Below are 27,086 nucleotides of genomic sequence, written 5' to 3' on the forward strand. Positions count from 1 at the left end.
CTCTGTATCCTATCCCTACCCTCCAGTGTATCTACCACTCCTCCCAGTTTAGTGTCATCTGCAAACTTGCTGAGGGTGCAGTCCACTCCATCCTCCAGATCATTAATGAAGATATTGAACAAAACCAGCCCCAGGACCGACCCTTGGGACACTCCGCTTGATACTAGCTGCCAACTAGACATGGAGCCATTGATCACTACCCGTTGAGCCTGACGATCTAGCCAGTTTTCTATCCACCTTATAGTCCATCCAGCCCATACTTCTTTAACTTGCTGGCAAGAATACTGTGGGAGACCATGTCAAAAACTTTGCTAAAGTCAAGGAATAACACGTCCAGCGGTTTCCCCTCATCCACAGAGCCAGTTATCTCGTCATAGAAGGCAATTAGATTAGTCAGGCATGACCTGCCCTTGGTGAATCCATGCTGACTGTTCCTGATCACTTTCCTCTCCTCTAAATGCTTCAGAATTGATTCCTTAAGGACCTGCTCCATGATTTTTCCAGGGACTGAGCTGAGGCTGACTGGCCTGTAGTGCCCGGATCCTCCTCCTTCCCTTTTTTAAAGATGGGCACTACATTAGCCTTTTTCCAATCATCCAGGACCTCCCCCGATTGCCATGAGTTTTCAAAGATAATGTCCAATGGCTCTGCAATCACATCCGCCAACTCCTTTAGCACTCTCAGATGCAGTGCATCCGGCACCATGGACTTTGATTTAGTTGGGGATTGGTCCTGCTTTGAGCAGGGGGTTGGACTAGATGACCTTCTGAGGTCCCTTCCAACCCTGATATTCTATGATTCGTGCTCATCCAGCTTTTCTAAATAGTCCCAAACCACTTCTTTCTCCACAGAGGGCTGGTCACCTCCACCCCATGCTGTGCTGCCCAGTGCAGTAGTCTGGGAGCTGACCTTGTTCATGAAGACAGAGGCAAAAGGAGTGACTTCATTACTGGGTAGCTACAGTAGGCTCTTACTTTCCCTGTGGACTATCTAGTAGAAAAGGACGTGATGCTCTTAGCCAGTTTGTGAATTGGGGGTGGGGAGGTTGGTTCAGGCCCTTCTGTAGTTATTGCAGCAAACCTGCTCTGTAAATCCTGCTTGTATCCTTCTGCTACAGAAGTACATTTTAAGAAATGTAATTTGTTGTCCATCACTGTGAATGTGAATATCTTGTCCTAATTGAATAGGGTTCAATATTTCCAGCTATGTTTGAAATGAGCTTTTTGGCTTTTTAATTTTTTTGTGAATCTGCTGTAGCTGAAAGGTGCTGAATGGACAGCCTTGGGGGCTAACATCTTCCATGTATCTATATTGTAGGTACAGCTCAGGCAGCAACTGAGCAAAACCCCAGATCCCTCACATTACCTTACCAATGTGCCTCAGCCCTGACCTGAAGGGATCACTGCTAGAGTACAAAACTGAGTCCATAGTCCATTTATTTCTTGGCCTCTCAACTGAGACTGCCCAACAAGGGAACCAGTAGCAATGATGGTTTTAATGATGTGGCCTCGTACAGCTGATGAAAAGATTCTAGCAGTTAGAGTCTTCTGCCTGTGAAGAGTTAGAGCATGGCATTGGCAGTGCAAGCATTCCTTATGCTATCCTGCTTTTAGGCCTTTTTAAAGTCCATCTCTACCCATAAAGAAGATAGAGACACAGTGGGGAATATCCTTTATTAGACCAACTTCTGTTGGTGAGAGAGACAAGCTTTCGAGCTACGCAGAAAGTTTGTCTCTCTCACCAACAGAAGTTGGTCCAATAAAGATATTCCCTCACCCACCTTGTCTCTCTAATATCCTGGGACCAACAGGGCTACAACTCTGAAAACATAAAGAAGATAGTCTATGATATATTCTACTTTTAAGATGGACCAAATTCATACGCTAGCATGAGGTGGGTACAACTGCCATTAAAGTCAGTGAAGTAGCCCACTGACACCCACCTTCTCCTAGGAGTGGGTCTTTTTCTGGACAGAACTGAGAAATTTCTCAGTAGGCTAGGATGGGTGATGCTTCCTTTGTCACTGCCTGTGCTGTACTGGTCTGTTGACAGAGGGCTCTAGTTTCATAGTTCACAGGCAAGCACCTTTCACCAGTAATGTATTCACTTAAAAACTTTGTACAATAGACGGTTTGGTTCGGCTTTGCATTTTTTAACTCTTATCCAGTAGATAAGCTATTACTGTTTGAGTGGTTATTCTCTACATTTTTAATGGGGAATACCACTGGAACTGGTAATATTTTTCTTACTGATATAAAGGAAAAAATGTTGTAACTGTACCCCCATGCTTCACAGAGCTTGATGTTTTATTAACACCTTAGAAATATTAGTGGTACAAATCCTAACCACAGCCTGTTTTTGTTATTACCATTATTTTTAGGAAATAGTATTTTACAAATAGTCATACAGCAAGCTAGTGGAGAGCCAGGATTAGAACTCAGGAATTCCTGGCTCCCAGTCCTGTTCTTACTCCACTACACCACACTGTTTTCTGCATTTCCTATGGAGAGTTAACTTCACTTCAGGTTCTAGCAGAAGATGCCAAGCTATGAGCCCTTATCCAAGAACAAAGATCTGAAAAAACACCAAATGGAGCACATAAACAGACTTGCCAAGGAACTTGATACTCTCTTTTCACAGAGGTCTCGGTGCTGAAGGTCTGCTCAGACCTCTCCCCGTTAAAAATCAACTCTCCCAGCTACCTGGACCTGTGGCTCACTGGCTGAAGGCTTTTGGCAAGCCCTGTTTTGTATGGTTGTATGGCTGATGATGCATTTTTACAGGTTTATTATATTTCCCCATATTTTGAGAACTGATCATTCCACTGTCAACAAACAAATCTCTTTGCCCAATGAACAATTTTCCTTTAGCAACTCAGTGCTCCCATACTATAGGGAGCTGTAAAAAACAGTGTTTACACTTTCTGCGATTATAAGAACATTAACATATAAACAGAGGGGAGATTTAAACAGGCTAAAACAACCCCAGCCTGGCCTGTTGGGAAGGGGTGACAAGCTGATTTTTCAGAGTGCTCACCAAGGATGTCAACTTTTCTGTAGGTTTATTGCACGAATGAAAGGCTTAAGGGGATGGAAAGCTTTTGTCTGACAAAAGGAGGATCCATCAGGCTTAGAAATGGACTGAATGATGTCTTGCCTATAGAGATTTCCCTATGAGCATGTTGGGGGGGGGGGGGCAAAGGCAGGGGGTATTCCATTAGAAATCACTGGTGAGACCTTGGAAAGAATTCTCATACAATACTAGATCTGCCCAAGTGCTAAGAATGTGATTATTGCACATGGAACAAGCATGTGGCCTTAGGAAAAGAAGTACAAAATAATCTTGGTTTTGTGTAGTATCATTAATACACACTGCATCTCGAATGCTTTACAGTAAAATAATAAAGAAAATCATTTACCTCTCCTATTTTACCTATATATGCTATCCATCCACCCATCGTATTTCAAAGGTGCGCATCACCAGTGAGCAATAAGTACTAATATTGGGGTTACTACCAAATGACCCATCTTTCTTCTTATCATTAATGCAATTTCAAAACTGCGTGTGTTTTATTATAAATAAAATATTGAAAATAGAATAAACAATAGCACAAAAGAGAGAAATGAAGAGAACGAGGCAAGGGAGTTCTCACCACCAGGGGTGAGACTATGTGAAGTAACAGGCCGGAGATCAGTACCAGATGAAAAGGGGGAGAGGAGTAATGAGAGATGAGAGTAGGCTGGTGCAAATCTCTGTAGCATTTTAAAAACAAAGAGGGCAGTTCTGAAGTGGGTTATTCTGAAGTGAACGAAAGAAACCAATAGATGCAAAGTACTGTATTTTATACACTTTTTTTTGTTACCTTCCCTTATTTTGCTGAGGGATGAAACCCATCTTGTCCTGGTGCAATGCCGTCATGTCATAGATCAATAGATAGCATAGCCTGAGCAAGCCGCTTGGTATTCCAATCTGACCCTGATATTTCACAGGACACCTCCCAATTTTAACTGGTTTAAATATCAGCTAGTGCAGATGCCTTAAACCTCCCTTGGAGTCCCAAAGCAATTTCTCACCCACTAGACAAATGCAGGGCTCTCATAAATATCCTTCCAATGGGATAAAGAATTAGGACTCCTAAAATTTCAAGACTTCATTTAAAAATTATACTACATTGAACAGGATGGCTCAGTACTAGCCAATGGGACATGGAGACTCTCATTTCTAGGTATCAGTTTGAATCTGATCTAAGTTGACAGTCCCTCTTAAATTATCATCTGATGTTTGGTCTAGTGACCATGTGAAATGAGAAGTTTTTTGTAAGGGATGCGTGGAGGCTCTTATGAAGTCCCAAAGGACAGGTGTCAGAATTACCAAACCCCCCACCATAGCTGGTACAAATCACTACCTTAGTTGGCAGGCTGATCAGAGTGGATCATGGACTGAATAGGCCATGGAGAGTTAACTCCCCACTCACTCCTAGAGGTGTGAGGCACAGAAACAGTGGGTGTGAAGAGAAACATGCCCTGCTGCTGTTTTTGCTGTACCCGTTCTGTGGGTAGAAGGTTTCAGGCTCCAGGGCTGTTGATCCATCATCTTGCATGAGCAAAAGCAGCCCATTTATTACAAGTAGGTTGGGATGGTGGAAGCCAGTACAGGGATTGAGTGGAGGCAAGCTAAAGTGCTGAACTGGCCTTGGGACTGGATTTGGGTCCACCCGCTGTGCCTTCCCTCCACTGGGGGTTGATAAATATCCTCCTTCCCCCAGCCCCATTTTCCACCGCAAAGAGCAGAGACAAGGGGACCCTTTCATCTTGGCACAGCCCTCTGCTGATTAATGTGATGCAATGTTCCCATGTAGGCAGAGGCAGCAGTATGTCCGCCGTGTAATTAGGAGCGAGATAATGAATGCTTTAGAGGCTATTCAAGCACTGCTGCCCGCCTCCCTGCAGAACGAGGCTCTTTCTCAGCAGTTAAGCCAAGTGGAAGGAAGGGCGGCAGAAATCTCATTGGCTCCCTGCTTAATTGTACTGGAAACCGGGGCCTCACACTACAGAAAAGAAGAGTAAGGGTTGGTAGGGGAGAGATGGCGAGTGGGTTTCCTCTAACATTACAGGACCAAAGTTTTGTTGTTATTTTTAATGTGTTTGACCTTGTGGCAGAAGAAGCTTTAAACATACACATCTTGGCTTTGTATGTGCGTGCCTTTTTTGTTTCAAATCATATGAGAAAGCCATCATTTAATAAGCATAAGACTTTGCCTTCTCAGTAACCCAGGGGCAAAGATGCTGCTGCTGCTGCTGCTTCATGGCCTTTGAAATGTGGGAAACAAGCCAGAGACACAATAGGTTTATTCTTTATTGTGAGACTTTACAGTTACAGCACCATTGTCTAGTTAAGAGTTGCAAAAAGGACACTCCCCTTCTCCTGACCCCTATGCACACACAGGGAAAACAACCCATTGGTTCTAAACACTGCTACCCAAACTTCCCCAGATTCATATGACAATCAAATGAGAAAGAAGCTGAAAGTTTGCCTGATCAGCTTGAAGCCAGTGAATCCATCCTTTTTATTAGAAATTAAGCTTACTCCCCATATGGTTTCCTAGATTATTTCTGATGTTTGCTAATGAAAAATCATTTTAAACTTCATAACTGAACACACAGCAGGCTAAATTCAGCTACATGCAGTCAGATGTTAGCAGGTATAACTCCCAGAAGAACCAAATTCAATGGTAATATAAATGTGGTGTAAATTCGATAGTGGATGTAAATTAGTCAGAATACAGCTTTGAATTAGATGGTAAAGTGAAGAAATTTGCAATGATTTGGTATTGTCGGTGTGCAAACTGAGTGCAACTTTCGCAGCAAGTGGAGGATTGGGAATAAAATAAAGCAATGCTCACACATGTTCAGATTTATGCCTGATCCATCCCAACAATCTCTAGAGTAAAATTCAACACTAGTATAAATAGGTACATTCCCATTAGCTTCAGTGATAAAATCGATCCCCACAGAATACCAAAATGGGGTAAGGCACACTTTATTTTGCACACACACTGGTGCCAAATGGATGCAAGTTACATTACTACATCACTTGCTCTCATTTTTAATCAACCCAGTATGTAACTGAAACCACCATTTACGGCTGGTTTTCACCCAGTTATCAGATAGTGAAAGCTCCCTGTGTAATTTTCAGGCTTTTCTTGCATATACAGAGCCAAAGGAAGAGATGGAATTGGATATGTAACATGATGATGCAGTTATGACAAGATCAGATTTTCCCCCCACCAGAAATGTATATTCATAACCACATACCACGTGCAACTGGAGTTAGTGGCAGGGAAGGCAGCTGTACAAAACAATCAAAGCCACCATTCCATTGCTATCTCCCGGAAATCCCACAGAGCTATCCAGTCGTACACAGACACACATTAACTGATATACTTGCACACACACTCGTTACACCTCATTTTGGTCACACTGTACCAATGCACAAAATACCACTCACACATGCTCGCTATGGCACTCGGATTTCCTGGGCCTCTCACGTGTGCCCTTTATTTTTATTCTTTTTCTCTCTCTCTCATGCCTGAGATCCGGAGAGTAAAAGTTGAGGAGTGGATAGTGGAAATAAAGTCAAGATAGCCCTGTCCAACCTGAGGGACGCACAGAAAGTAAATAACATAAAGGAGAAACACCAGAACCCCATTCCTAAAGCAGATTAAAATGTTTTCCAGAGTCTCCTCCTATTGATGAAGCTGGCTGGCAGGAAGTGATGCCACATGATGTAAGTGTTTCTTCCTCTAGAAGAAATACAGAATGTCCTCCAGAGGGTGCAAAGTCACTGATGGCATTGACTGTAGGTCTATAAACCATAGTATCTCTAAATATATCATAGGCAAACCTGCTGATGAAAAAACATTTGGTGATCTAACTGATGACTTCAAGTTTCATTCCTGTGCCAGTGAGCAGATTCTATCTGTGACTGATACTAAAAGAAATATGCACAAGAAAGAGCTAGACAAGAACCAGGATTAATTTGGTGTGTTGTAGAAGGATGCAACGTATCCCTACCCTACAACTTACCTGATGATGAAAACAAACCTCACCAGATTCTTATTTGAAGAGCTGCTTGTTCAGCATCTACCATGCATCATCTGGAGGATTTCCAAGTGAGTAAGGCATTCATTTACCACAAAGTTCCACTGATGTGACCTCTCTCAGGGCAACACACGAAGACACTGACACTTCTATAGTCACATAACTTTAATGGCATTTGCAATTTAGTTGTGTCTGCAAGAACACAGATGTTCTGTCCCTGCTAGTCACCGACTCCTCCCACACCCGTGTTTATTGCTCAGAACGCTGAGTAAAGTTGGTTACAGCCACAAAATGAAAATATATTCCTATGGAAACTGTCTTGCAGAAGCTGCCATGTGAATCTCAGACATCTCTGCTGCCTTCCATGTCCTGACAGGATGAGATACTAGGTCAGATCTGCAGGTGTGGTGCAGTTTTTTTTAGTGAAACTGCCAGTATACTGTGGCTGCAAAACTGGTCCGAATTTCCTAGGGAGGATCGCTGCAGCACAAGTGTAATCCTGAGGAGGCATAGAGCCAACATTGGGATTTATTTGCCGTATACTCTCTTTGCTGCCACCATAGCAAGGGAAAGGGAGGTTGGACTGGGCCACTTCTATGCTATACCAATCCCAGCCTACGTTTTCTGCCTCTTATGGCTCTTACAGGCCAGCGTAAATCAGAGCAGTCCTCAGGCTGCTCTCGGACAGCCTGGGGAGGAAGAGGTACTCAGAATAGTACCAGGATCAGAGCAGTGTAAGGGTGAGTTTTAATAACTACCTTTGAACGCCACTTGGCCTGGTTCTTCACTGCCCTGTGCATCTTGGCATGCAAAGTGAGTTCAAATTGGGTGCAAAATGCTATCAGATCAGAATGGTAACAGTTTATACTCACTTTGCATTCACTATGCACAGGTGTAAATGAATACACAAGATGCAAGGCACTGGAGAAGCAGTCCCTTCCTCTGACTTGTTCTCTGCAGGCCAGAATCTGGCCTATCATATAGTGTTCTGGAGGGGCAAAGGGGCTATAAAGCTGTCTTACTCAACCATCTGTGGACTGCCCCAGTGTGGAGGAATCCCCAGGTGGCATGGAGCTAGCGTGGCTGGCTCTGTGCCACTCCCTTCCCTGCCCATAGCACAAGGGATAGAGCCAAGGAAAAGGGGCATGGCAAGAGTTCTGTTGCACTCCAGCAATCACCAGCAGCCAGAATGGCCTTTGGCACAACTCAGAGCAGCCCTCAGAGGGCTGTTAGTTGTGTCAGGCAAAGAAAACTCCCAAAATGATGTTAAACTAAAACTTCTCCAAAATCCCACCCACACAATATGTATTTGGTCAGCTACTCCTTCCCACCAGGAGCCACATAACACATTGGTTCCTTCCCTGCGAGGCTGGGGTCAGTTTTAAATGGGCATTCCAGATGATGGGCATTTCACCATTTCCATTGGAATGTGATCTACAGTCTCATAGTATGGCAGATGAGGAGCTACTATGTAAAAAATCTAAGAATAGGGAGATATGATAATTTTATGAATGCTATGTGTAACCTGGTCAGTGAGGTAGTTACTGTATTAGTGAGTTATTTAACTTTCCTGTGTGACTGTATTGGTTTATTTTAATAGAGGTGCTGTTGGAAAAACAAGCAGGAAAGCAACAGAGTGGCTCTAGATCAGTGGTCTCCAACCTTTTTCAACACAAGATAACTTTTTAAATTTAAGTGCAACCCAGGATCTTCCCTGCCCCTTCCCCAAGGTCCCACCCTGCTCACTCCATCCCCACTCCCTCCGTCGCTCGCTCTCCCCCACCCTCACTCACTTTCACCGGGCTGGGGCAGGGGGTTGGGGTGCGGGAGGGGGTACAGGCTCTGGGCTGGGGCCAAGGGGTTTGGAGTGTGGGAGAGGCTCTGAGCTGAGCCTGGTGCAGGGAGTTGGGGTGCAGGAGAGGGTGAGGGGTGCAAGCTCTGCGAGGGAGTTTGGTTGCAGGAGGTGGCTCTGGTCTGGGGCAAGGTTTTGGGCTACAGAAGGGGATACAGGGTGCTAGCTCTGGGAGGGGGCTCAGGGCTGGGGCAGGGGGTTGGGGGTGTAGGAGGGGATTTGGGCTGCAGGCTCAGGGCTGGGGCAGGTGGTTGGGGTGCAGGAGGTGGTATGGGGTGCTGGCTCCAGGAGGGGGCTCAGGGCTAGGGCTTGGGTAGGGGGTTGGAGTGTGGGAGGGGTGTGGGCTTCCATTGGGCAGCACTGACCTCAGGTGGCTCCCAGTCAGTGTCGCAGTGGGGCTAAGGCAGGCTTCCTGCCTGTCCCAGCCCTGCACCGCTCCCTGCTCACAGGGATTTGCTGGCCGATTCCGGGAGCAGCGCGGGGCCAGGGCAGGCAAGGAATTGCCGGACTTTTAGCAACTGGAGATGGACTGTCAGAGGCTCCAGGATCAACCAGTCGATCGCGATCCACTGGTTGGTGACCACTGCTCTAGATGAGCAACCTTCCAACACTTGGGGGTCAGTTACAGGATAATGGCCTATTTCCAGGCTCCATCCCAAAGTTACAAAGCAGTTTTGCCAAGCTGAGAGCCTAGACATCAAAGGGACACTAAACAATTCAAAAGACCCTCTGGAAAGAGTGAGGGAATCGTGAACGTGCTATTCCTAGGCATGGAACACAGACACGCACCCTGCAGGATGTCTGAAAGCAACTCGGGCCTTCTCCAACTTCCAGGGACCAGTAAACCTTAGAGAAAGCAGGTTATTATTTTAAGGTCTGTTTTCTCTGGGATGTTTGAGTTTTAAATAAACAAATCTTTGCTTTAAGAAGGCTGTCTGGTGACTGGACACCACTTGTCATAGCTCCTGGAAGGGAAAGGACTACAGGTACTGAACCTAGCTAGAACCTGCTGAGGTAATCACAGCTAGCTGCTGGGGACTGCAGCCAAGTCTTGTTCTAAAAGTGAGAGAATCACATAATTCCATCCCAAGAGAGGAAATATTTCAAGGCCTGAGACCTCAGAGGGGATGCGTTCAAGTAGACCAGGAGGGGTCAGAGGTTCAGTAAGCCCAGTAACTGACACATAGATCCACTGTTCCCTAATAGCCTACATTTCCTTTCCTTAGTTTCATCGCTTGCCCAAAGATATACCCCGGTGCCTTTATTTTGCTAATGAAATGGCAGCACTCTTGGGATATCAAATTGTTGGAATTACCAGGGCATATTAAAAAAGAACAGCAAAAAGCATGTTCTTTATTATTGCAGTATAATGCCAAACCCAGTGATGCTTCCAGAAGGCAAGAGAGAGAGCAGAGCATAACGTGTCCCCGACCTGTCCAGAGGGACATAACAGAAGACGTTTTATTTTATTTGTTTATACAGTGACTCAGTCTGTAGTAACTGGGCTAAAGTCCATTTAGAAATAAAGAGAACAAAATGCCTCCTGTTAGTACTGGACATTTTCCTCTTAAGATATCACAGAAAGGATTTTAAAAAAAAAGAAAGAAAAGAAAAACTCCAGCAGGATGCAGGAAGCCACAGGCTTATAGGAATGTAGCAGCGCTTTGGAAAGGAAAACACAGCCTCAGACTTTCATCTGCAGATTTTTTTCTTCATTTGTCCTTAGCTTCTCTACAGCCCATTGCAGCTGAAAGCATTAGCAAGGCCAGATCTCCAAAGACTACAGGGCATCTACACAGAGGGCAAGCACATGGGTGGGGGCAGATCACTGGATCCAGTGTTCCCCTGGACAGAGAGGAAATACACTGGATTGTGCCAGTCACTGGAGTTTAGCCTTCCAGGGGCTTCTGCAAAGAGAGAAATTGCACTGGTGTGGCTGTATCCCACAGCCACTTGATCCCATAGTCCCTTGTCAGATTGACAATCCTTCAATGGTCAGAATCCTGGATCCTAGAGAACCTGCTAGAGAGAATATATAGGGCATTGATTATTATTATTTTATTTTGCACATCTAATCACCTCCTTTATACAGGTATCTGAAAACACTATCTAAACATTAATTAAGCGACACTGTCCCCTGTGTGGTATCAAGAAGTGTCTGAAATGTTTGCAGTGAAAGTATTTGAACTGGGAGGGAGCATGGGGCTGCATTTTATTACAAATGCAAACACTGTCTTAATATCAGTAAACTAAAATTTCATGAATTTTTTTTCAGATTTTTTTGAATGGAAATTGAGTAATTTTCAAGTGAAGGTGACTAGGCAGGAAAAGCATGCCAAAATGAAGTTCTGAATATAAAGATAACCATTTCACTGAATTTTGCAAACATACAAAATTGAAGGAGTTGGCAAGTGCCTCAGATGAAATGATGGCAAATTTCATGACTAATTTGTCACTCTTTTATACAGTTCTAGTTAGTAGTAGTATCCCCATTTTAGATTGGAGTAAACAGAGGTGATAAACTATGAGGTGACTTGCCTAAGGCTACACAGCAAGTCTGTAGTTCAGTTGTTTGGTCAGAAGACTGTCAAAAATATTCCCAGTTAATTTATAGAAGATTGAGACTTTTTTGTGTTCCAAATAACTCCTGAACAGCTTTCTTCACACCCTCATGACTTCGTTATGCTGCCTTCATTGAGGACCCATAACATTGTTGAGTAGAATTCAATTTTTTACACTGACAAAAAAACAACCATTCTTAAAAATGAGGATCTGGGGGACTAGATGGTTTAAGGGATTGGTAATGAGATACAGAATCATTCTCCTCTAGTTTACTGATTCAAATCTAACTAAAGTCACTGGTAACCAACAGCAATTAATACTGAAGACTTGTTTATATTTTATGTGAAATGAGTTGGTGGCCTGGGTCCAGTTCCTAAGGACAATTGCTCCTGTCAGTAAAATCACCATAGTTGTCACTGACTTCGATACGTGGAAAAATACCGGAACAAATTATTAAACAATCAATTTGTAAGCAATTAGAGGATAATAGGGTGATAAGTAATAGCCAACATGGATTTCTCAAGAACAAATCATGCCAAAGCAACCTTTTTTCCTTCTTTGACAGGGTAACTGGCCTAGTGGATGGGGGGAAGCTGTAAACATGATTTACGTTGATTTTAGTACACTTTTGCCACAGTCCCACATGACATTCTCATGACCAAACTAGGGAAAAGTGGTCTACATTAAATTACTATAAAGTGAGTACACAACTTCTTGTAAAACCTACTCAGAGTAGTTGTCAATGGTTCTATGTCAAACTGGTATGACATATCTAGTGGGGTCCCACAGGGGTTTATCCTGGGTCTGGTAGTATTCAGTATTTTCATTTAATTACTTTAATAATAGAGTGGAGAATATGCTCATAAAATTTTCAGATGACATCAATTTGGGAGTGACTGCAAGCACTTTGGAGGACAGGATTAGAATTCAAAATGACCTTGACAAATTATAGAATTGGTCTGAAATCAACAAGATTAAATTCAATAAGAAAAGTGCAAAGTACTATATTTAGAAAGGAAAAGTCAAAGGCACAACGACAAAATGGGGATAACTGGGTAGGCAGCAGTATTGCTGAAAAGGATCTGGGGGTTATAGTGGATCACAAATTGAATATGAGTCAACAATGTGATGAAGCTGGAAAAAAGGCTAACGTCATTCTTGGGTGTATTAATAGGAACGTCATACGTAAGACACAAGAGGTAATGGGCAAGTTGAGCTGGAGTATTGTGTCCAATTTAGGGTGCCACACTTCGAGGAAGAGGCGTGCATAGACTTGGGAGAGTCTAGAGGAAAGCAACAAAAATGATAAAAGGTTTAGAAACCCTGACCGATGAGGAAAGGTTAAGAAAGGCTTGATTAGTCTTGAGAGAAGAAGACTGAGAAGAGACCTGATAAGTATTCAAATATATTAAATGCTGTTATAAAGAGGACAGTAATCAATTGTTCTCCATGTCTGCTGAAGGTAGGACAAGAAATAATGGGCTTAATCTGCAGCGAGGGAGATTTAGATTAGATATTAGAAAAAACTTTCTATCTATAAATTAAGTTCTGGAATAGGTTAGCAAGGGAGGTTATGGAATTGCTATCATTGGATGTTTTAAAGAAGAGGTGAGAAAAACATCTGTCAGAGATTGTCTAGGTATACTTGGTCCTGCCTCAGCGTGGGGGTCTGGACTTGATGACCTCTCAAGGTTCATTTCAGCCCTACATTTCTCTGATTCCACAACTGTCTTTTTTTATTGGCATTTCCAGCAAAAAGTCCTAGGACTAAAATCCCTACTCATTCTGTGACCTCATAGGAGGCTTGTCTATAACGGGAGAAATCAGCATATTAGAAAACATATTAACTAAGGGTATGTCTATGCTGCAGCTTCCTGCCAGCCTGCATAAATAGACTTGTGGTAGCAGAGCACATGCTAGCATGCTAAAAATAGCTGAAGGCTTACACTAGGCACCCAAGTTCATCCCAGAAAAGTTCTCCCAAAATTTCCTACCCTATTGCAGTGCAGATAACCATGGGATATGCTCCCAGAAGTCTTTGTGCCATAAACAGGTGAATGCAGCTCCAGTGCAGACACAGCAGCTCTAGTGTTACTTTGCAGTGTGGCCTCTCTCACCCGAGCTAGGCTAACTGGAGAGAAGTAACGTGAGTGTAGAGATGCTATGCACGGCTCATGCGGCACCTCATGGTCTCGGACACCATCCGATGGTCCAGGGACATCTACATCGAACACATCACTGGCCACGGACAGTACCAAGAGGTCTGAGCCAGTACGACATCGTACATCAACTATGGGAAAGGGACTGAGAGACTTTTTCCATTGGACCATATGAACTGGAACCATAAACTCACCGAACATTAAATCCCACCAAATGAGGGTAAATCCATCCTCATGGTATCCACTCATTATACTCCACACCTGAACACAGCCATTATATGAACGACATACCCCCATATCTCAATCTCTGTACTTTGACCCGTTAAACTTTCACCCCCAATGGGGGAGACTGCAGATTATGTATTCCTTATGCCACCCGTTCCTAAACTGAATTTCGCACCCCTTGATAATCTGTACCTTATTCCCTGATAACCAGAAACTTCTATGCTTAAACTCTGTACCGTTTTCTTTTTACTTCAACATCATCTTAATAAAATTATTATATCTTGCATGAGCTCTGCAGTGAAGACATATGCAACACCTATGAACTAACACAGTGTTAAACACTACTTTGTTTTTAGTGTGGCCAGTGATAATCATGTTTAAAAACATATTAGCCTGATCATGGTTATCTCTAGAGAGGATAGTGTTAAGCCGTCAGCACGTTTAAACTTGTCTAGAGTTATCCACCCTGACATACTACATTATGTTAGAACACATGTTAACTAACACTATGCTAAGCACTCAGTGTAGAGAAGTATAGTCTCACTTAAAATTGTGTCAGCTAGTCTCCTTAACATTTGGGATAACCACAGCAATTTGATATGGTTTTAAACATGACAGTCCTTGTAGTTAACCATGATCAGGTGCTGTGGTTTTAAACACAGTAGTCCCTGTCTATACTGTGTGCTGAGTTATATTTAAGATCACTATGGAGTAAGGGATAACATTCCTCCACAGTCAGAGGCCTGGAATTGGCCTGGCTGCCTGATTAGCCCACCACCCCTGCACCTGAGGAAAGAGGTGGACCTTAATTATCTGACCATTAGAAAAGAGGGCAGCAGGAATAAGGGAGGGGGGACTCTAGGAAGTTGCAAGTGCCAGGGCCTGGGCAGTGTTTCAAATGGATTGCTGCTGGAGTTACTGCTGAGAAAAAACTGCTTCAGAAAACCAAATGGGCAAGAGGGAAACTGTTTGGGGAGCCCTGGAGTGTTGAGGCAGTGAAGTAAGGGCCAGAAAATCTTGCTATGGGAATTACTGGTGCAAAAGACTGATTTGGGGAAGGGACTGTTATGCTTGCATAGACTTTGAAGTAAGAATCTGTAAAAGGTGGGTTTGTGTTTAAGAAGGATCAGTTATAGAAATTACCCAGCTGACAATTGCTTCTTAAGGAATTGAAGGAAACTCAGTTGAAGGGAGTGAGCAGCTGGCCCAGCAGAATAAAGCTTGGCCTGACAGGAGGAGGGTGCTCTAAGATTGTCCCAATTTATTACAGTCACATTAATTAATGTGTATTCTAACATAATAAAATTTTCTAGCTCAGACAAGTCCACTGAGGGCAAAATTGTGTTTAATGCCATGTTAATTACTGTGTGTTGGAGAAGGAGAATGTTCATTGAACTTTGCTTCAGACTCCACCTTTCTAGGCCTCGAGAGATGCATTCTCCTCTAACCCATCTGGTAAGGCAGTCTGGAAAACCTCAGCTTGGCCCACACCCTCCTCAGCCCCTGAACTGTGTAGTTCATATGCTGCCAGAATCACTAACTGCCCAGTTTCACATATCTCCAAATATCTGCAGTGGAACTAGAGAGTGTGTGTATTTTATATATATATATATATATATATATATATATATATATATATATATATATATATATATATAAAATGAGAGGACATTTTGTGGCTTTTAATTGTACCAGAAATTTGCCTTTCACTCTTCTTTCTCCCCTGCCATTTCTGGCAGGACCATGTGAGGAGTGAGGGAGGGGAAGAAGAGGAGGAATAGAATTTGGGGGGATGTATGAGACTTCTCAAAAAGGGCTGGAAATTCTGTCTGCTGTGAGGGTAGGGTTGAGTTTGCTTTTGAAATCCCCTTCTTTTTGGAAGGGATCCTACCTAAATTTCTGGTTTTAGGATGTGATATTTGATAAGTGCAAATGCACCAAAAATATTTTGAGACTTTTTTTTTCCAATTCTGCACGTCTGCTGCCTGCTCTAGGAGGCCGAGTCTGATTTGTAACAGCAGTTGCCAATGTCTGTACAGCCAAATGGGGCCAGCAGTTTTCCCTGACCCCAGCTTACAGCTTCCCAAATGAACTTGCTGCGCCTGAGCTTCTACTGCCAAGGAGAGCAAATGGACAGGCAGCTTCTGTAGCATTTCAGCAATGGTAATGGAGAACAGAGTCTGCAAATGGTGAACACGTAAAAAGAGTTCAAGGGCAGGAGGGCTAGTGTTTCCAAAACCTTCCCACACCAAACTATCATATCTGTTTGTTGCAAAGGCCAAGTGATTCTTTGTATTTGCAAATGAAATGCAATGGCCCTTTTTGGTGGGGAGGAATTAGGATCAGCACTATAATTAGGAAGTGTAACCCAGCTAGTCGGGGACAAATCCACAATAAAATAGTGGGCATAGATCTGCCAATGAGACCTACACAAATGCAGGGAGAGAGAGAGAGGCAGGAGGGGAAAGAGATGCACATTAACAGAGCAGAAGTGAGGGACTATAGAAGGAAACCTATGAAAACAAAATAAACCAGGAGTAGCAGACTGCTGTTGTGCACCCAGGCAGTCCAAAGCAAACCTTTCCTTGTACTTCCCATGACACCCAGAATTACATGCCCAAGAAATTAATTTAAAAACTCCTTCCAGGCCATTCATCTGCTAACTGATGAGGCAGAAGCTAGTGTCAGCTTGAAACAAGGCTAAAACTGCAGGAATGCAAAGAGACTACTTCACACAGCATTCAGGCTCTGGCTACATTAATTTTCTTTCTGAAAAACAGTTCCTTGATACTAATACTGTGGCACTGCCACTGGTGACACAAATAGTGGCAGCTCTAATGCAAGCAAGGCTCTAGGCAGCTGCTGGTTTTAGCTGCTGTGTCATTTAGACCTGTGCAGAGCAAGTCTGAATTGCATGGTGGTTAAACTCATGGCTGCTGGCACTTGGTGTACAGTAGCACTTCCACTACCAGCATTGGAGTTGCTCCAGTGGCAGCAACAGTGAGTTCTTTCTGCCACCCCTGCGGGACCCTGCAGTGCACAGTTTGACCCCTACAGGATGAACTTGCTCTGAGTGTATTTAGTATTTAAAGCCATTACTAATTTAGGATGATCTGCAGCAACTTCATTCAGTGGGGCTGGAACTGCTGACCACTCTGCATTATATAATCCCAAGAGGGAGGGGTTGGGGACTGTACACAGAACACCCGGTACTGTGGAATTCTCTGTATTTCAACAGGCAGGGAGTATATTCTAGTGGATAGGGCACTGGACAGGGCCTCAGGAGACCTGGGTTCTGTTCCCAGTTCTGTTATTACCCATGTCCCCCAGAAGGGCAAGTCACTTTGCCCTGTTGTGCCTCAGTTTCCACATCTGTAAAACAGGGATAATGATACAGCCCTCCTTTGTAAAGCACTTATATCTAAAGATTAAGAGCTGGGTGTTAGTATTATACACCAGTGTACTTCAGTGGCTCGTCATCTCTTTTATGGTTGCGGGGAGGTTTGGAAGGAGTTATTTTTACCCCAGTTCTTAGATCTTGTTTTGTTATCGGGTTGTATTCCCATATAGAAATTTCTGCAGCCATAAGGTCTTTGGGTTTGAACAAATTAAATGTAGTGTTGTTGAAATAAAATGTGATGGCAGTCCTAGTTGGCCCCTATCTCTTCCCTTGGACTGTGCAGAGCTTTGATCAGCTGTGGGTTTCCAGTTGTAACCTGAGCCCCTCACTCAGTTCTGTTAGGAGCATATTGTAACCAGTCCGAGGGCAGGAGTCCAGACACAGAATGTTCTAATGGGGGTGACGAGACTGGAGTTTATACTCAAGGTCAGGGACAAGAGAGCAGCCCCTCTTCAGCTTGGGCAATTAAATGGCCAATGAGTTCAAACTCAGTAGAAAGGGACAGCATAGTGGAAACGGAAATTACTCCTTTGTTTTTCTTTTTCTTTCAGTGTTGGTTTAAAAGGCTGAGTAACTTCAATCTAAGTGCACACTGAACCATGTACAGTCCAGTCAGGGTAATATAGGGCTGGACAGAAATGCTGCTCATGTGGAAATGGGTGGGGACCTTGTATTGACATGTTAAAAACCTTTTCTCTGAGATCAGAGTCAGGCTGTGTACCGGAACAGAACTATTCCTCAGGAATCCTGATGGGCTGAGGACTCCTGAGCTTAGCAAATTCTTTATGGCCTTCCTGTGTGTCAGTATCTTTCTCTTTGTCTTGCTAAATTCTTCCTTTTTTAGTTATATCAAAAGAGCAGAGGTATTTGTGAGGGAGCTGGTGGGAAGAAGTGAAGGGGAGGGGAAGCCATTACATTCGCTGTTGCGTGCAAATCCAGAACTATTCCAAAGGCAGGAAAGCTGTAAGAAATGTAAGGATTCTGTGCTGGCAGCTTGGCATCTCCATGGTAGCAAAGGACAGGGTAGATTTGCGTCCCTGTGGCTGCTCAGGAGAGAGGAGCCCAGTGTACTTGCTGTGCCGTAGAATGGGGCAACTCTGATGTCTGAAAGGGAGGTCCCTGTGGTGGTGAGGGACAGAGCAGCTCTGTTATCCAGTCAGTTGGGAGGACTGGAACAGCTCTGTGTCCCTCTGTGGCAGCTCAGCATCCCAAACACCACACACAATGCTTCATCTCCAAGTGAAGAACCTGCCAAAAGAGAGTGATCCAAAGCCAGAAAACAGTTTACAACTCTTGACCCTGGCTCAGAGGGGGTGTGTGTGTGTGTGGGGGGGGTAAGCAATATAAACTGACACAGCAAATAATCCCAGCACGGAGGAAAAGGTAACGTTGTGACCCAGTTTCAACAAAAAGCCCATGAATTATGCAAAGAAGTAATTAAAAAACACACTGGCTTCAAATCCAAGCCATTCATGCACAAAAATGGAGCTGTGCCTGTGCACTAGAATTTAGCACCAGGTGTTTTCCTCTTCTAACCTGTGCAATCTTTTGGTCGAGAGATGACAACCAGCTCTCTTCCCTTTCAAAAGGGTTAGTCTCAGGTCTGATGATTTGTAGGGAGGAGGAAGAGGAAAGTCTTTGTTCAGAAGCCAAATATGATAAGGAGAGACTCTCTCAGTACATTGTCTGTAACAGGAATAAAGTCTTTCTCTCTCCTCTCTCCCCATCCCCCTTCCTTTCATACGTGGGATTAGCTCCTTCATAACCAGAATCTATGTAGTCACAAGTAGGAAGTATTTTGAAACTGGAGATGGCACCTTCTCCTGAGAGTTAAGAACTGTGTTGCAGGGTGTCTTTTCTTTACTTCCCTGTTTTGTGGTGTGGATTTTTGTTTTGTTTGTTGTTCCCACACTCTACCATAGATGAACCTGAACCCGGAATTCAAGGGTTTGGATCTTTGGAAGGGTAGATCTGGATCCAGACTTTGCATCTGACTAATTATCTCACTAATGGGTTAAACCAAAACCCCTGATTCAAACAATCCTAAATTTTAAGAAAGTTTGGTTCCAGAGCCAAACATCAGTTTTTGCCTATTGCTAGATTCAGCTTTGTTTCCCAATTACTGGCCAGAAACCATGGTGAGATAAGTGAGATCAGATGGGAGAAAAGGAGGCCTACATTTGTGGGAGAAAAGTTCTGAGTATAAGAGTTGGCTGTGTTGGTGTCCAAGGCGGAAGGAAGGAATCTCTCCTTCTATCACCATTTGCCCCCTTTTTTAAACCTCCTTCTGAACTGCTATAGACAGGATATTAGACTGGATAGACCTGATCTAGTATGGGAAATCCTCTGTTCCTTTCTAGCTGTTCTCTCCTCTGGCAGGTTCAGAAGTGTGTATTTAAGATAAGACACCTGGAGTTTTCTCTGGCTCTCTTTTTGTGTGTGTGTGTGTGTGTGTGTGCACCTCTTAATTATTTTGTTTTGTGGGAATGTAGGCGTAGAAGGACTGAAGCCCTATAATGGGTTGGGCAAGCTCATTTTGCTTAATTTCAAATCAGTTGGATGTTGTAACCTTGAAAATTCAACTCATGTGGTATTTGGATTCAAGTGAAGGGCAGGGGGGAGAGAATTTAATGACCAGTAAGGAAGTGTAATGTCTTTCATGGTGGAGAAGAAACAGGACTGTTGTAAAGATTTAAAGGGGATTCTTTTTTGAGGTTTTTAGATGCAGACAGGACTCTGTAGTCTGGGAACAAGAGGGCCAGAAAGAACTATCTAAACGAAACTTCTTCTTTCCACACAGGTTCACCCTAACTCGTGCATTGACTCGGCAGTCATGGGGAGGCACTTTCAACTCTATTACTGGAAGTATTATCTCCCTTTTACAGATGGGGAAATTGCCACAAAAAGAAGAGAATTAGGCCCAGTTTTACAGTGGTATGACTCAGTTGACTTCAGTAGAGTTAATCTTGAATGGTTTCAGAGTAACAGCCGTGTTAGTCTGTATTTGCAAAAAGAAAAGGAGTACTTGTGGCACCTTAGAGACTAACCAATTTATTTGAGCATAAGCTTTCGTGAGCTATAGCTCGCTTGCATCCGATGAAGTGAGCTGTAGCTCACGAAAGCTTACGCTCAAATAAATTGGTTAGTCTCTAAGGTGCCACAAGTACTCCTTTTCTTTAATCTTGAATGACATTTGTGTAAGAGAGAAGAATCAAGCTGAGTAAGTCTATGGCAGAGCTGGGAATAGAACTGAAGAGGCCTGACTGACTGCTAGTCCCTTTCTCTAATTGCTGTGCATTGTTCTTTCTCCTGGATTGGAAAAACATGTTTGTGGGTTAAATTCTAGAAATGAGAGTTCCTTTTAATTTGCCCATTTTCCCCTTCATTGTGTCATTCATCCAGGGTCTCCCCTCTGCTTATCTAAACACAATTCTTACACACACAGCCCTTGCTACAGAAGAAGCCACTACGTTTCCTTTTCTTCCCAATGCATTTGGACTTGTCCGTCACACACAGAACAGAACGCAATCAAACCAGTCAACATAATACATTTTATCCTATTTCCCCCCCCCCCCCCCCCCCCCGCTTCCTCCACCCCTACACTCAGGACCATGGGACAGATGCGTCTCCTGCCTGCTACTCCATGTTACTGTGATCCAACTTGCGCCCTAAGTGCATCTTAAGTTTCTAACGGGGGTTTGTAGGAGACTGAAAAAGACCTTTCACCCGCTCCACTGGCTCACAGCTCTGGGTGCCTAGGGTTGACCTGCCCTGCCCTCTGACCCCTGACTCTTCCTCTGACCTTGCTGGATTATTCCTGCTGTGCTTTCTGCAAGAGAAGGCCCCTTAGCTCTGCAGAGGAAAGAAAATAATACCCTTCTCTCCTCCTCCTCTTTCTCTCCCTCCCCTCCCCCCCATGATGACTTGCTATTGTTTGAAGGGAGTAATCTATATTCTGGGCGCCAAGCTGAAGTGGCAGAGGGAAGGCTTTTTAACCCTCTCTGTGCTGAACTTTCCCTGGGCTCTTTGCCCTCCTCACAGCCAAGCTCAGCTGCCTTTGGTTTGACTGGCTGCACAATGTTGATTAAGAAAACTGTGTCTGTCATAACTGTAGTCTGTGTGGAGGAGAGGGAGAAGGGACTGGACAGAGCAGCAAGTGTGCCTTTCAGAAACAGACCAGCAGGAACTTCTCTTGGACACTTGTCTCATCTCATTACTCCCCAGGGGCCCTCTCTCAATCCTTGGAGGTATCCCCTCATCTCTTCCTGATGTTTAATAACCTCTAATCTGTCACATTTACCATCCTTCCCAGAAAGGAGGACTGGAAGCAGGATTTCCATTAGAGTTTGTCACCACCTCTCCCTCATCAGCCAGAAGAGTTTGCTGTAAATAACATAAGGTGTTGCTTCCTTGGTTACTGCACAGTGGGCTTGAGAGCATTATGGTGGGGCTTCTGGTTTTTTACTTTGTTTTGTTTGCCTTCCTCTAAGGCACAAAGCATTGGCTTCTGCTTAAGACAGACTTGATGGGCCTGTTTTGTTTTTCCCCTGAGCATGTGACCACAGAAGCACTCAGACCCTGCCAGCTGGGGAGAGAGAAACTAGGCCCAAGAATTGAATCTGGAAGGCCAGCCCTATTTCAGCCAGGTGTAGTTAACAAATACTCTACAGACTAACACGGCTGTTACTCTGAAACTCTAAACTTCAGAAACTGTTTTCTCTCCTCTCCTCCCCCACCCCCACCCATCCCCCCGGGTCATTTCTGCTGGGCCAGACCAGCTAAGCTAGCATTTAGATATTGAACGAGAATCCTCTAGTGGTGAGAGCAAGAGCACAAGGACTGGAGACTACCTCATCGCTGCCTTTGACATTTGGTGGGAGCTTGGCCAATTTAACTTGCTGTGTCTCTCAGTAGGTATAAAATGAGGACCATGATATACTTTGAAGTGGTGGTGTGAGGCTCAATTAATTAATGGAAGTAAAGAGATCCTTTGAGGAGAAACACTACAGATGTGCAAAACTGCAGGATTCTCTCTCACTGGACTTTGTGGGCTCCACATCACATCAGAGTGGAATCTGTTACATCAAATGCTTGCTTGCTATGTTGAATTTCTGTTCTTCATCATTTGCAACAGGAACAGGGTATGGCATGTGTTCTGTACAGTAGGTTGGACACAGACCTGAGCAGGATTTCAGATCCAAGGCGTGCCTTGTTTCATCACAGGGATTAGTAGTGAGGTGTGACTGGAGATAGCAGCCAACCACGCAAGTCTCGCCTCTTTATCATTGCACTTTGGCGCAAGGATAAAGGAGTCTTAGTTCACTTGTTCACAGCCCTGGCATTTCTTAGATGTCTGTAAAGTAGTGTCAGGCTCTGCTTTATGTGAAAGCAGAAGGAGTCTTTGCTGGAGCGACTGTCGCTCTTTGGCAAGCTTAAAATGAGTATACAGCAGCACAACTGGCAAATCTTTAATTGTGTTCAGACTGCTGCGCTCTATTAAAATATTGCATACTTCTTGCAGCTAGGTTAGTGTGTAAATGACTGGAGCTTTGCACAGGATCACAAGCAGAGTTAGCAGAACACCTATCTCAGGAGCATTTTCTGCTTTGTCTGTTTGATCACAGGAAAGTTGTCCTTCTTCCCATCTACAAAAACAAGGGGGTGTGGCTCCCTCTAGCCTTTTCCTTCTCCCATACAGAAAGACACTTTAACAGGAGGAACCACTTCCCCTCCCAGCAGCCAGAAGGGAAGAGGCAAACCCCAGCCCCCACACATGGATACAATTAACTTAGGCTTGAATAAAGACGGGGAGTGGATGGGTCATTACACAAAGTAAAACTATTTCCCCATGTTTATCCCCCCCCCCCGACGTTCTTGTCAACTGCTGGAAATGGCCCACCTTAATTTATTACTACAAAAGGTTCCTCTTCTCCCCACCCCCCCACCCCACTCTCCTGCTGGTAATAGCTCACCTTACCTGATAACTCTTGTTACAGTGTGTATGGTAACACCCATTGTTTCATGTTCTCTGTGTATATAAATTTCCCCACTGTATTTTCCACTGAATGCATCCGATGAAGTGAGCTGTAGCTCATGAAAGCTTATGCTCAAATAAATTTGTTAGTCTCTAAGGTGCCACAAGTACTCCTTTTCTTTTTACTTTTAAGGTCTTACAAAAACATGCATCTTGGGAATAGAGAGAAGCATTTCTGACTGGTTTAAACAGTAAGACTGGAAGTCAGGATGTCTGGGTTCTGTTCTGGGCCTGTCATTGACTCACTGGATGACCCTAGGCAAATCACTTTGTTCATTAATGTTTGTAAAGCACTTTAAGATCCTTAGATAGAAGGGCAATGTATCATTATACTAGTGGGTGATGGGTAATAGTAATAGTGTGCCTCTAATGTACGATGTACCCAAAATCTGTGGCAAAGTAAATAGCATCATCTGTTGCCTATGTTGTGTTGAAGATATGTTAGAATAAGTTAATTGCCCATCCTCTCCTCCCTCCTGCATGACTTTGCACAGATGAAATTCTTCTGTGTTTTGTGACCTGCAGTGTGTTTCCATGGAAGTCACAATGTGGATTAGAGATGCAGCATTATGACTTCAAAGTGCGATCAAGCAGGGGTAGGAAACTCTTGTTTGAAAACAAGGAAAATGTCAGAAAATACTTGATGGGTGAATGGATTTTGATTTTTAAACTTGTCTTTAGATCAGAAACCTGGGTCCTTTACTTCAGTGGTTCTCAACAAGCGGTCTGGGGCCCCCTGGGGTCTGTGAGCAAGTTTCAGGGGGGCCACCAAGCATAGCTGGCATTAGACTTGCTAGGGCCCAGGGCAAAAAGCCAAAGGCCCACCATTTGGGGTTGAAGCAGAAGACTGAGGAACTTGGCTTCGCAGGGCCCTCTGTGGTGTGGAGCTCCAGGCAATTGCCCTGTTGCTATCCCTTAAGGCCAGCCCTGGCTTTTACATGTAGAAAAACAATTGTGGCACAGGTGGGCTGTAGAGTGTTTATAGCATGTTGAGGGGGCCCCAGAAAGAAAAAGGTTGAGAACCCCTGCTTTACCTCACATAAAGGAGCATAATCTGCGTTCTGTTTTGTAGCCTTGGGCGAGTCAATTAACTCCTCTGAGCTTTGGTTTCTCCAGCTGCGAAATGAGAATATCCTACAGGTGGGGTGTGAAGTGTAGGTAGTTAATATCTGTAAAACCATGTTAAGATTCTCAGCTGAAAAGTGCAATATACATTCAGTGATAGAGTGGGAGTGACAATTAGATGGAGGAACCCTGTGGGGATTCCCAGCCTCTTCAAAGTGGGCAGAAATCTTTTGAGTTGTCTCAGGGTTGACTTTTTTTCATTTTATTTTTCTCTCAGCCTGCTTTCCAGCTTTACTGTAACTTGAGATCATTGCTTTATCTCTCATAGGACGTGTAAGATGGTTTTCCTTTTTTTTACCTGGGAAATTGTAAATGTGTTGATATCAAAGGTGGCTTTTGTTGAGATTGACAAGAAAATATAAGCTTTCACCCTCCTTATCTGCAAACTATTAACAAAAATACTCATTAGTAGAAGAATGAGAGAGAGGAAAAGGAATCTTATGCACCTGTACCATCCAGTTACTCTTAAATTAATCCTCTGAATATTCCAACATGCCTTTTAATAGATGCCTCCGTGAAAATGAACAATACTTTCCCTTCTAAAGTGCCTTTCACCTAAAGTTCTTCGAGCACTTTAGAAACATCAGTTAAACCTCACAAGTTCCCCATAAGGTTAGTAAATATCACTAAACATATTTTACAGATGGGAAAACTGAAGCACTGAGTTTGTGGCAGAACCAGATGCTGTATGAATCAGTAAATTCACAGCGAGCTCAGAACCTTTAAAAGACTTTTTTTTTCTTTTTAAATCTTTCTATGGTAACGTTTATTTGATACCTCAAAATCAGAGATTTCCTCCAAGATTCCTTTAAAATCAAGAGGCTAAATCTGTGAGATTGGGGTCAAAGGGATAGACATTGGACACAGCCAATTCATATTAACTCAGTGAGAGTAGCACATGGACCTCTTTCTGCATTAAGCCCAGTATGAGGTACAAAAGTAGCCTGAAGGTCTTGTTTCCTATTTCAGTGTTTCTCATACTTTTTAATGACCGATTTGGGAAGTTCCTCAAATTCTTTGTCTAGAAGGATGCTGTCACGTTTTAAAGTCGAGACTACCTACTTCAAAGTTAACTGATGGAAAAATTCCTCTCTCACTGCGTACTTATATGGCCCTTATCACCATGGTATCTGAACATCTCCAAAGTATTTAAAAATAGAAATAACAGTCTCTCTTCCTTCCCAACCTGGAGGAGTAATAACTTGATTAGTTCAAAAGATTTTTCCCCCAACCCCCCCCCCCCCATGGGTTCTAAATAACAGTGTTTTGGCAAGGGGTGGAGGAGCTATCCGCCATCGCTTGTATAAAGCCCTCAAAGCTGTAAGGTTTTATGCTCCCTCTGCTGATTCCACTCCAGCCATTAACTAACAAACCCTATTCCAGGGTTTGTTAATGCTCAAACCCGAGATGTCTTGGAAGGATCCAGTGTTACCTAAGTTGTTGATGTTTAGGGAAAACTGCTATGTATGTTAATTTCAGCTTCAGTTGAAATGTGGGGGTGAAGGAATCAATGCTTGCCAAATGGAAAGTGATTGAGAAAATATTCTATTGCCACGTGAAGGCAGTTGTTCAGTGTGTCAATTAAGCGTCACTTTTCCTTTTTTTCCTTCTGTCTGTCCTACCCTCATTATGGTGGTACAGAACACATTATAGTAATCAACATTGATGATCTCTCCTCTGACCTCTTCCCTTTTCTATTGGGCAATAGACTGAGCAGCTTATGTTGTGTTTTTACGTTAATTATTGTGGAGAGCCATTGCAAAAGGGTGGGTGGAACTGGTCTGAAGACCATAAATTTGTCTAAGGGAGTGCTGAAGCTCTGTCCCCCGGCCCACTTTGTGAGATACTTCAGATCCATCCCACTGAAAGCTCTGAAGATCAGAATTAGGGTTGGGTTTTTTTTGTTTTGTTTTGATTGGGTGTTTTATGGGGAGTCAGTAGTGCTGGGGTGAAGTGGTCACAATGACTCATTATTTAATAGGCAAGCTGCTACATGTAGGACCAACTGGAGACTCTTCAAGTCTTCCCATATACAGTGCATTACAGTAATCCAATCTGGAGGTCATGAAAGCTCAGTACTCGGATCACTGTGGCCAGATCCTCCTCTGTCAGGAAGGGGCCAAAGCCTCTTGGAAAGCCCAAGTTGGAAACTGAGCCCTTTGGAGCTCTACAAATGAAAGTTCTCATGTCATAGAGCAACTTCCCACCATCATCCTCTGGGACTGGCTAAAGAGGAGGGATATGATGCAACTCAGGGGCTTTCCGTTTACCCTGACAGACCTTTAAGCCAAGACAGCACTGTTTCATGATCAATGGTGCTGAGTAGTACGAGTGCTAGATCATGCCCCTCTTAAAAAGTATAGGTATTGAACAACTTACGAAAAATGGATAATACTTCAATTTGGGAATTTATAAAGTTACGTATAAGAGATGATCCAGCTACAGAACAGCAGAAAGAAGAAATTAAGAAGAATGAGCAATAGCGGGGGCTTGTCTCTATAATACATTTTTATGAAGCATGACTTTTCCACATGGATTCCTATGTTTCAGCCAAAGAAAAGACCCCCTTGTATCATTTTTTAAAAAAGCATTTCCTTGTGATGTCTCTGTAAGGATCTCACAGCTAATA

The 27,086-nt window shown here is 43.6% G+C and overlaps 1 protein-coding gene across 3 annotated transcripts in view; it reads left to right on the top strand.

Moving 5' to 3' along the window:
• RAD51B (RAD51 paralog B) overlaps positions 1-27,086 on the top strand; it is a 591,188-nt gene that overhangs the window by 495,057 nt on the left and 69,045 nt on the right. The window contains exon 11 of one of the 3 annotated variants that reach the window (XM_074955521.1): positions 20,099-20,127. The exons of the other annotated variants lie outside the window; for them this stretch is intronic. Coding sequence (XP_074811622.1) covers positions 20,099-20,109 — 11 coding nt within the window. The 3' untranslated portion in view covers positions 20,110-20,127. Of the gene's footprint in view, positions 1-20,098; positions 20,128-27,086 lie in introns of those variants that run through there. 3 annotated transcript variants of the gene reach the window in all.

The sequence above is a fragment of the Natator depressus genome, chromosome 6, assembly GCF_965152275.1.
Source record: "Natator depressus isolate rNatDep1 chromosome 6, rNatDep2.hap1, whole genome shotgun sequence".
NCBI classification, from domain to species: domain Eukaryota; kingdom Metazoa; phylum Chordata; order Testudines; family Cheloniidae; genus Natator; species Natator depressus.